The 12,138-nt window shown below is 40.6% G+C and overlaps 1 protein-coding gene across 1 annotated transcript in view; it reads left to right on the top strand.

Moving 5' to 3' along the window:
* The first annotated feature begins 2,264 nt into the window (after nucleotides 1-2,264).
* The window catches only part of LOC134321597 (integrin alpha-M-like), a 28,299-nt gene continuing 18,425 nt past the window's right edge, over nucleotides 2,265-12,138 (top strand). The window contains exons 1-6 of the mRNA XM_063003404.1: nucleotides 2,265-2,304; nucleotides 6,410-6,518; nucleotides 7,638-7,738; nucleotides 7,820-7,890; nucleotides 8,000-8,114; nucleotides 10,051-10,198. Coding sequence (XP_062859474.1) covers nucleotides 2,265-2,304; nucleotides 6,410-6,518; nucleotides 7,638-7,738; nucleotides 7,820-7,890; nucleotides 8,000-8,114; nucleotides 10,051-10,198 — 584 coding nt within the window. The remainder of the gene's footprint in view (nucleotides 2,305-6,409; nucleotides 6,519-7,637; nucleotides 7,739-7,819; nucleotides 7,891-7,999; nucleotides 8,115-10,050; nucleotides 10,199-12,138) is intronic.

The raw sequence follows: 12,138 nt of genomic DNA, 5'->3' as shown, positions 1-12,138 counted from the left end.
GACAGCTGAAATATCTAATTCTCAAAACTATTCAGACCCTTTATTCACTGCTTCATAGAAGCCCATTTGATAGCAGGTAAAGCAGCAAGTCTTATTGGATACATCTCTACAAGCTTTGCCCACCAAAGTGGACGTTCTGTTAAAGTAAACGACGAGTGTCTGTGAACCACCGTCTTCAGGTGTCTCCTCAGATGTTTAATGAGTTTTAAATCTAGGCTTTGGTCGAGCTATTCAAGGATGTGCTTCAAAAGCCATTCTGGAGGAGATGTTCTTCAAGGTTCCTCTATTCGAATGCATCCAACTGTCCCATGGTTCTTACCAGTCCATGATGCTTAGAAGCACCTTGATATCATAGTTCTGTCATCACCATGGTTCACCACAGGTATGGTAGTAGCTGTGGAAGCTCCAATGATCTGGTGGTGTCAGCCCCCAGGTGCCCCGCTATTGAATTATAGTATAGTATTGAAATGAGGTTCCTTGTGGCTCTTTGTGACCGATAATTGGGTCACTGCTTCATGGGTCTGAAGGTCCTAGCTCACTTTATACAGCCTATCATGAGTAAAGGCAAAGTAGGGATAAGTTACGGTGGCCTTAGTCTGTTTATATACTGGACATTTACATTTTGGAGTAATATTATAATACATTATGGAGTAATAATAACAATAGTAGTAGTAGCTTGTTAACAATATTATCATAAGCATACAGAACCAGAAAATTACTAAAAAACTGCATAAATTAGTAAACTAAATGGCACAGGGAACTACGTGGCAAGGGGAAGTTGGCATGAGACTCTACACGACATACATAACTATACATTCATGACATTTAGCAGACAACTTATCCAAACTTATCCAAAGTGACAATTGTGGCTGAATGCAGTTCAAGCAATTGAGGGTTAAAAGCCCTGGTCAGGGGCCCAACGGTGGCAACTTGTTGGTGGTGGACAGTCCAGTACCTTAGCTGATAAGCCACCACATTAAAATCAACACATACACCATATAGTAATCTATTTTAGGGTCATTCAGGGTCCTATTTAGCAACTAATTTAGCAACCTCTCAGGCATAAGCCCAGCTGCTTTGATTGGCCAGTCTAGTGTTCAAATAATATGCTTTCTAAACACATAATCACAAAGTAGTGAAGAAACATAAATATGTATGCAAAATTGGGTTCAATCCAGCACACTATCAGAGGTGCACCGTAAAGACACAAAACAAAGAATTTGAAGTATCAGGGTTCTTGGGGCTGTTGTTGTGTTGGGTTAAGAGCCCTGCTCAGGGGCCCAACAGTGGCAACTTGGTGGTGGTGGATGGTCCAGTACCTTAGCTGATGAGCTCCCACAGTAAAATCAACACATACACCACATTGTAATCTCTTTTAGGGTCATTCAGAGTCCCAGTGAGCATGGTTTACCTGAAAACACTGGGTGCAGGAAGGGAACACCTTACACAGGGTGACAATCCATTGCAGGGCCTTGAGAGTAACCAGACTCAACAGGACCTACTCTTGTTGGGTGAAATAAAATGAGGTTAAATACCTAGATATTCATTCATTCATTTATTGTCTGTTGTGAACAATTGGCCTAAGTGGATCCAGTTGGCCTGAATGTGACTTGTGGAAGGAAACCAGAGCATACAAATTCCACACAGAAAGGGTCCTCGCTGCCTGGCTAGGGTATTGTTAACGTGTCGCTAATGATACTGTCTAGATTGTTTACTGTGTACTTGCATTACAGCTAGGTGTATCAACATCTGGCTCAAGGCCAGCCAGGATTTAGTCGCTGTCTGAACCTCTGTAAACAGCATCCTTGGGTCATGGATACAACACTGTCACAAATGTAGCAACCTCTCAGGTATATACAGCCCAGTTGCTTTGATTGGCTGGTGTAGTGTTCAAATATAAAGGATTTTCTGGAATGTATTGGGCAGCGATGCCGTTTAACATACTGTACCAACCTTTTAAACTAAGATTTGTCCTTCAACTTTGAATCTATCTCACTTAGTTTTAACAGGATAATTGGTCCCTGTGGCCCCCCAAAATGAGACTGGACAGCCAAGACTAAGGAGATTTACATAGGGCAGTGATACAGGGCAATAAGTGAAACAAAAGCTCATTTTTTGGCTGACTTTCTACAACGTTTATTCCCTATTTTGCCCTTTGTTTTATTAGTTCCCATTGAACAGTTGATGCCACTCCCTTGATCTGTAGGGGTCTGTTTAGCACTCTGCATGGTCACTTTGTTCGAAACCCAACAGCAGCACCAAAAATGGACTGGAGTTTCCAAATCTGCCTTTTAGTGATTTGTGGTAAGACCAAATGATTTGTTATTTTTTATTAATGTCTTAATATGAATAATTTGTATCTTTAATTTAAAAATCTGGATCGTCTTCTAACCAAGTATGGTTAGGTAGTGCTGTGTTTGTGATTTATATGTGCATTTTTAAAGTTTGTAAGCTAATGTTATTAAATCTGTTGAACTGCTAAAAAATATAGAAAGTAAATGCCCCCCATAGTTTAAAATGCTGTATTTTACTTTAGCCAAGGAACGTTTTTTGGTTTATGTTTCATTAATTATTATCTTTTTGTTTTTAAATATTATAATTTTTTTAATGTCAAACAAGAATCAAGATAATTATTGAAATTAATAATTTTATAATTATTAAAATATTTTCCGTTACTAAAAATGTTTTGTAAATGTAAATCTGTTGGACTGATAAATAATATAGACAGTAAATACAGTAGACCCTTGGGTTACGAACGGTTTACCATACGATGATTTTGGGTTACGAACTATCTTTTTCAACTTAACGTACAAATTTCGGATTACGAACCGAAATTCGCGAAACACATGACGTCACGAACAAGTTGAAGGAATTTGGCTCAGTAAAGTATTCTTTCTTTCGTGCAATTACACCTACAAAATACAACACTATTGAAATAAAGAAGGAAATAATAGAGAAATATGAGAGTTTTTGTTGTTTCTGGTAGATACATTTTATTAAAAAAAAAAAGAAGGAAATTTACTATGGTGTATAGTGAAGCACACGTACTGTACTGAAATGTGATGTGTTTTATGTACAGTACTACTGTGTATTGTTGTTTATTATTGTTTATTACAGGAATGTCTGTAAATATACTTGTATTTATAACAAAAAAAGACCATTTAAGACATTAGAAAGGTTAGGTAAGGGGGTGGTTTGGGAGGTCTGGCACGGATTAATTCAATTTACATTAGTTCTAATGGGGAAAATTGAATTTTACTTAAGCAAAAGATAAAACATAAAGGTAGCTAGTCAGCAAGCCGGATGCGTCACCTCAGCCCATTGGTCTGAATGGCCTAAGGCTTACTGTGTTAGCTTAGTAGGTGAAAATTGTGGTGTCGACTGTGGTAACTAGTGCGTCTAAAAAATCTGCCAGGGCCCCCCACCACCGCTTTGCCGGCAACTTTTTTGCGGAAGCATTACTGCACGCAGGTGTTCCCACAGGCAATTCAACAGCGCACCTCAAACAAGTAGTTCTCCACCAAAACAGTGCAGTAATACACTCAACGTAAATGTCAACCACCAACACAATTACAGAAGTAGTACTACTTAGTACTACTACTACTTAGTACTACTAATATTGTACTTCGTACGTAGTTGTGCCGCACTACGAGTAAAGCCGCCAACGGGCTCTGCGCATTCCAGTGTTGCCAGATTGAGCGGATTTTGTTTTTTGTTTTAAAAAGCTCAAGCATTGTAGAAGGCTATTAAAAGTAAAGTCAATTTTCAATGCTGATTTGGCTTAATAGTGTTGGTCAGTCTGTATCATATTCTTGAAAGAAAATTAAAATTTGTTTTCCATGCATTCACGCTAGCATGTTCTGGGGTTCAATTGAGTGTCACCAGTACACACATGTTGGCAGCCAAATGATAAAGTATTGCAAAGGAATATCTTTGAAATTCTTCCTCATAATGTTAAAGTTGCTATAGTTTGGTTCTTCACTTGTCAGGGAAAATGAAGAGAAAAAAAGCTTATTATGCGGGTCTTCGTGATGTAATTCTACACGGCACTCACTGCCTGTATAGGTAAATGAGTGAGTGACCACATAAAAAAAGGTATCAGTTTCTGTGCCACCCCTGTGTGAGCAATGGTCTCATAGGGGTCTGGCCACCCCTATGAAAATTGTCTGGCTCCGCCACTGCTCATGAGATTGATGTCTTATTAGAATCCTGTCTATTTAGGAGGCTGCCTAGGTAGGCAGTTGGCAGCAAGGCAGCTCACTAGGTTCACAGACAGACCCATTATGTGTAGAAATTCACACTAGAAAAGGGAATCTGTTGAAACAACATAACATTTATTTGCTACATGTGCACTCTTCAGGCTTATTCTACTGTCGTTCTCTTATATAGTCACCATGCTTATACTGCAACCTTCTGTCCGTTAACTAACTTGCAGTTACTAATGACCACATGCCACAATACAATACAGTATACTACTACACTACTAATACACTACCGGGTGAATACAATAAACTGTGAGGGAGATTCTGGATCATCCAGAAATTTATATAATTTTATGACGAATAACAGGTATTATTAATTATTGAGATAAAATGTTATGTAATGCTGAGCTTCTATACTGTTTTATTTTAAAATGTTTTTACACTGTCTTGCTCAAGGGCCCAACAGCGGCAACCTGGAAGTGGTCAGGCTTGAACCAGCAACCTTTGATTACTGGTCGACCGCCTTGATGTTTAGGGTTTAATCTTCATAATCGAGTTGTTTAGTCTTATATGAAGGATTATACCATAGTTTAAGATGTTTTTACCTATTAAAAGGGACAGTAGTAGCCTAGTGAGTAGAACTTTGGGCTATCAATCAGAATATTGTGGCCACTCTTGGGCCCTTGAGCAAGGATGTACAACAGCTGACCCTGCGCTCTAGCCCCAGCTTTCAAAACAAGTTACAGATGTGTCCAGTGAGACACAATGTTTTTCTCTTTGTTTCTACACTCACTGTCCATTTTATCAGCTCCACTTACCATATAGAAGCACTTTGTAGTTCTACAATTATTGACTGTAGTCCATCTATTCTTTGCATGCTTATTTTAGCCTGCTTTCACCCTGTTCCACCCCCACAGGACCACAACAGAGCAGGTATTATTTGGGTGGTGGATAATTCTCAGCACTGCAGTAACACTGACATGGTCGTGGTGTGTTAGTGTGTGTTGTGTACTGATGGAGTGAGAATAGTCCACCAACCAAAAACATCCAGCCAACAGCGCCCCATGGGTAGCGTCCTGTGACCACTGATGAAGGTCTAGAACAGGGGTCAGCAACCTTTTTTGTACTCTGTGCCGATTGAAAAAAATAGGTTGAAGATGAAGTACTAAGTGTGCCATGGAATACGTCATATAACACAAACTGTTGCTATGTATGTGACATAAACCAATTAATCAGTTAATTAATCTTACATGTCAGTGTGATCCTTGTCCCTGACTCTCTGCAAAGATGATCCATCTGTGGTGTGTATGAGGTGAACTTACTGGCTTAAATTTCTGAAGAACACTTGTCTGTTTCTTGTACCTTGAAATTGCTCGTTTGATTGATTCCATTTTGTCAGCATCATCCTTAAATGAGCTTTGGTGCTTTGTCTCAAAATGGCAGTGCACACTTGAGGTCTTGTTGAATTGAACGAACATCCACTTTTGGGCGTTTAGCAGCCATGCTATACCAAGTTTTGCACGAAACTGAAAGCTGACTCACTTTTGACACCTTGATTAACCTTAACTAGCATAAATTACTCAACCTTAACTGGCCATAGGTGGAGGCGGTTAAGGTGGAGTAATTTATGGTTGTTAAGGTTAATCAAGGTGTCGGGAGTGAGCTTATGGCAAAGGGGGTAAGGACGGATCCAACTAAGCATGAAATAAAATTTTTTTACTCTTACCAATCAGAGTGCCAGACAAACGTGCTTCAAGTGCCAGCTTTGGCACGCGTGCCATAGGTTGCTGACCCCTGGTCTAGAAGATGACCAACTCAAACAGCAGCGATAGATGAGCGATCGTCTCTGACTTTACATCTACAAGGTGGACCAGCTAGGTAGGAGTGTCTAATAGAGTGGACTGTGAGTGGACACGGTATTTAAAAAACTCATACCAGTACAACACACACTAACACACCACCACCATGTCAGTGTCGCTGCAGTGCTGAGAATGATCCACCACCTAAATAATACCTACTCTGTGGGGGTCCTGACCATTGAAGAACAGGGTGAAAGCAGGCTAAAAAAGCATGCAGAGAAACAGATGGACTATAGTCAGTAATTGTAGAACTACAAAGTGCTTCTATATGGTAAGTGGAGAAACAAGGAGGTGGTTTTAATGTTATGGCTGATTGGTGTATATTCTAATTCTCATTTTGAACCGTAGTATTTCAGTCACTGCTGGCTTTTAACATCGATCCAACTCCATGGAAGGACTTCACACTAAATACGGACACAGCCTTTGGATACAAAGTGATACAGAAAAACGCATCTAGGTAAGTACTTCTATATTCAGGATCATTTATGAATTAGTAAAGTCAAGTTGGTCTGTCTGAAAACCTAGTGAGCTGCCTCGCTACCTAGGATTCTAACGGACATCAGACTTTAGAAGGCAGATTATTTAGACACACTACTTATGTCAGCAAATATGTCATCACCTCTCCCCACCCATGCCTCAGTTTTGACTAACAGAGCTTGCCTCAGACCATTCAAACCAATGGCCTGAGGTAACACAAACTGTTTGTCAGACAGGATGAACCTGAGATATTTCATGTTTTATCTGCTCAGCTTCATTTCATTTATTAATAAACATCCATTCCTGCATTTCATGCCTGCAACACATTCCAAAAAGAGTTGGGACAGTAAAGCATTTACCACTTTGTAAAGTTGCCATTCCTCTTCACCACACTTAAAAGACATTTAGGCACAGAGGATACCTAGTGATTTAGTGTTTTAGCTTTAATTTTGTCCCTCTTCTTCCACAACCGTGCCTTTGTAAAGTGTGCAGCATGTGGTTTTGGACGTCCCTGGAAAAGACGACGTCTTGAAGGCAGCACATGTTGCTCTAAGATCTCAATGTACTTTTCTGCAGTAATGCTGCCATCACAGAAGTGTAAATGACCTTTGCCAAGGGCACTGACACAGTCCCGTACCATGATAGAACCTTGCTTTTGGACTTGTTCCTGATAACAGTCTGGATGGTCCTTTTCGTCTTTGGACCGGAGCACACGGCGTCCATTTATTCCAAAAAAAGACCTGGAATGCTGATCGTCTGACCACAATACACGTTTCCAATGTGTGATGGTCCATCCTAGATGCCTAAGAGCCCAGAGAAGTCGACGCCGCTTCTGGACATGGTTAACATAAGGCTTCTTTTTTGCACAGTGAAGTTCTAAGTGGCATTTGTGCATGTAACTCTGTATTGTAGTGCTCGACAAAGGTTTACTACAGTAATCCCTCACCCATGTGGTTATATCAGCTATTGTTGAGTGGCGGTTCTTGATGCAGTGTTTTGAACTTTTTTTGGAATGTGTTCTGGTTTGCATTTTCCATTCTGTCCCAACTTTTTCTGATTTGGGGTCGTATATCTAAATAAAATGCATCTCTCTTGTCAGGTTGATTGTGAGCGACCCCTTAATACAAAATCAGAACCAAAGAGGCCAAGTGTACAGCTGCAACATCATGGACAACAGCTGCTCGCCTCTTCCAATTAATGGTATAATCATATGCACATGCACTGAGATACTTTGTTAAGGATTAAAAAAGCTAACCTGTGTGTCTATTTTTTATTATTTAGTGCCTGATGTGGCCATCAATATGTCTCTTGGTCTTTCAATGACTCAAAGTCAGTGGTCTCCAACGATAGCAGTAAGTTAGATGTTCATGTCTTCTGTCTACAGTATCTAAAACCTCTTTTTGAAAGTCTCTAGATCATTTTAATTAATGCTTATTGTGTGTAAATGTATTTTGTGTCCAGGTCTGTGGCCCAACCATTCCCAAGGACTGTTCTCACCTGACCACCTACAATGGCATGTGTTTCACCATCGACTCAAACAATGCTCCGTCAGGACCGATACCGGGTAAACTGCGAGGTAATTACGATCCGACATCGTTAACTGGCATTAACAACGCTGAAATTAAATGTAACCGTGAACCACAAGAGTCCTAATGACTGGTCCGTAGACTTTTTCATGTATTTTGGATATCCGTTACTTGAGCAAAACAGCTATTCCAACCCCAGCCACACACTGTATAACCTTATGACATCTGGGAGTAGCTACAGCTGCATACAGTACTTGGCAGGACCCACCTCAATCACTATGCTGAACGCCACACTGGACCTATTATTTATTATCATGGCACCTGCACTATACACTGCCTGGCCAAAAAAAAGGTCACACACTCTAATATTTGGTTGGACCGCCTTTAGCTTTGATTACGGCACACATTCGCTGTGGCATCGTTTCCACAAGCTTCTGCAATGTCACAACATTTATTTCTGTCCAGAGTTGCATTAATTTTTCCCCAAGATCTTGTATTGATGATGGGAGATTTGGACCACTGCGCAAAGTCTTCTCCAGCACATCCCAAAGATTCTCAATGGGGTTCAGGCCTGGACTCTGTGGTGGCCAATCCATGTGTGAAATTAATGTCTCATGCTCCCTGAACCACTCTTTCACAATTTGAGCCCGATGAATGCTGGCATTGTCATCTTGGAATATGCCCGTGCCATCAGGGAAGAAAAAATCCATTGATGGAATAACCTGGTGGTTCAGTATATTCAGGTAGTCAGCTGACCTGAAGCTAGACCTGACCAACTGCAGCGACCCCAGATCATAGCACTGCCCCCACAGGCTTGTACGGTAGGCACTAGGCATGATGGGTGAATCACTTCAGCCGTCTCTCTTCTTACCTTGATGCGCCCATCACTCTGGAACAGGGTAAATCTGGACTCATCAGACCACATGACCTTCTTCCATTGCTCCAGAGTCCAATCTTTATGCTCCCTAGCAAATTGAAGCCGTTTTTGCCGGTTAGCCTCACTGACGAGTGGTTTTCTTAAGGCTACACAGCTGTTTAGTCCCAATCCCTTGAGTTCCCTTCAAATTGTGCGTGTGGAAATGCTCAGGACTAGTCGCCCCGGTTCATCTGCTGAAAAACATCCCCACATCATGATGCTACCACCGCCATGCTTCACTGTAGGGATGGCATTAACCAGGTGATGGTCCTGGCAGTGCCTGGTCTCCTCCAGACATAACGTTTGGTATTCAGGCCAAAAAGTTCTATTTAGGTTTTATCAGACCAGACAATTTTATCCTCTAGGTGCCATTTTGCAAACTCCAAGCGGGCAGTCATGTGCCTTTTACTAAGGAGTGGCTTCCGTCTTCCACTCTACCATAAAGACGTGATTTGTATAGTGCTGTCTGGATGGTTGATCTTCTAATAGGTTCTCCCATCTCCACAAGGATACGCTGGAGCTCTGTCAGAGTGACCCTCGGGTTCCCGCTGACCTCCCTGGCCGAAGCCCGTCTTCCCTGATCGCTTAGTTTGATCAGGCAGCCAGGTCTAGGAACGTTTTTGGTGGTTCCAAACTTCTTCCATTTACGAATGATTACGAGTGGCCACTGTGCTCTCTGGGACCTGCAAAGCTCCAGCTCCACAGATCTCCAGATCTATGCCTTGATACAATCCTGTTTCTGAGGTCTGCAGATAATTCCTTTGACCCCATGGCTTGGAGTTTGCTCTGATATGCAACAGTCAACAGTGGGACCTTATATAGGCAGGTGTTGGCAATCCCCCAATCATGTCCAATCAATTGAATTTAGCACAGGTGGACCCCGATTAAATTGTAGAAACATCTCAGGCAGTGTCAGCGATAACAAAATGCACCTCAGCTCACCTTTGGGTATCATATCAAAGGGTGTGCACACTTGTGTACATATGATATTATACATTTTGGGTTATTTTGTGTAGAACTACTTTCTCTCATAAAGTATGTTTTATTTCTTTCTATTTCATTATTCCTAGATTGTCCACCCCCACCCTACGTAGATCTTGCTTTTTTGTTGGATGGATCTGGAAGCATATCTCCAAGTGATTTCATTACAATGAAACATTTTGTTGTGACCCTGATCGAAGGATTACAAGACAGGGATTTTCGGGTATGTGTGTATGTGTACGTCCTTCCCTTCTTTAATGTAATAATAATACTATAACAAGTGATAAATATCATCATAATCTGAATGATCTAATCAGTTGTCCCATTTACACGATGTCCTGTTCACATGCTGTGCCACATGTACTGATCTGGTGGAGCCAACGTTAAGTGATAATAATTAATGAAGGAAATTGGATTGGTCTATTCATTCAGTCTGTTTTACCACTGCTTTATCCTATTCAGGCTCATGGTGGGTTTGAACTTGATCTTTCATTTGTTAATATGCCTCCATTCCTTCATTTCAGGCCTGCAACACATTCCAAAAGAAGATGGGACAGGGGCAATGTAGGGCTAGTAATTAGCTGACAAAACATAAATAATGATGTGATTCCAAACATAATTGGTCTGGTACAAAAGCATCATCCAGTCTTTGATGAGCAAATATGATCAGAGGATCTCCAGTTTGTCCACAGATGTGTGAGAAAATTATTAACCTCAAAGAAAGATTGGAAAGGATTTGCATATTTCTCCCTCTACAGTGCATAATAACCTTAAAACAGTGGTTCTCAAACTGTGGTACGCGTACCACTGGTGGTACGTGAAGCAGCACGAGGTGGTACGCCAGATAATCTCGGAAAAGTAATTACATGCACCGAAAAAATAAATAATTTAATAATTATAAATAAAAAAATATGAAACAAAATGTGTAAATTACTAATAAAATCTGTTTCAAAGTTCTTATAATTCTGTTTTAATAAAATCAGTTTAATTAAAACAAATGTGTTTTTAAAAATATTCGGGGCTACGCAGACACCGTACTTCATTACGTCTATACTTCAAGTTCGCGGTTTCCATCTCAAAATTTCCGAAACGCTTTTGTCAGAGCAGATCTGCGTTTGAATCTCACTGATCTCGTTCCTGACATCACAAGGCTGCTCCGCTAAACACGCGCACTCACTGTGATGATCAGTGGTAACTGCATATATACTAGTGATGAGTCGTTTGTGAACGATCCGATTCCGGTTCTTATCGACTGTAATCCACCCATTCAGCTTCGCATCAGTAGAGGGAATTAATCATAACTCGTAATAAGAGCTGCACTTTCAGTATCACAGAGAGCGAGTGAGACACACACACACACACACACTTACATTCACATACACTAACACCACACACATAAACACACACTCGCACGCATGCACACTCATACACACACACACACACACACACACACAGAGAGCTAGAGCTAGTAGTATAATGACAAATAATTGAGAAATAAACTATAAACTTGTTTAATTGTGTTAAATCTGGTTATTTCATTGTGCTTATGTTTTAAAGCAGAAACAAACAGTCGCATCTCTGCACAAAAGAGGATTTTTCTGAAACTTAATGAAATGCAACCACAGTATGTCTCTTCCCTGTGTTTTTTTTTCCTTTTGAAATAAATCTTTTTTTCTCATTTAAGTGTTGTTTGAATTAGGAATACATTTAAGGCAAGGTAGCAACATTTTATATTAATATCGGGGGTGTTTTATAGTTTACCTAGTAGCGCCTCCCGGAGAACGAAGAGCCATTTTTTGAACGGCTCTTTAAAAGGAACCGAGCCAAAAGATCCGACTCCCGTCAAGAAGCCATAATTCCAATCACTAATATATATACACACACACCTAATTCATGTGTGCCATATGTGGTTTTGTGATGAGAAACATACAGTAGGTGGTACTTGGAACGTTTGGTTTGATAATGGGTGGTACTTGGTCTAAAAAGATTGAGAACCACTGCCTTAAAAGATTCAAGGAATCGGGAGGAATTTCGTAAAGGCACAAATGCCTTACAAGAAGCCTTATGTTAACCATGTCCAGAAGCGATGTCGACTTCTCTGGGCTCAGAGGCATCTAGGATGGACCATCACACAGTGGAAATGTATATTGTGCTCAGATGACTCAGCATTCCAGGTC

Source organism: Trichomycterus rosablanca, chromosome 10, assembly GCF_030014385.1.
Source record: "Trichomycterus rosablanca isolate fTriRos1 chromosome 10, fTriRos1.hap1, whole genome shotgun sequence".
Lineage (NCBI taxonomy): Eukaryota > Metazoa > Chordata > Actinopteri > Siluriformes > Trichomycteridae > Trichomycterus > Trichomycterus rosablanca.
This window is presented reverse-complemented; position numbering and strand designations above follow the sequence as displayed.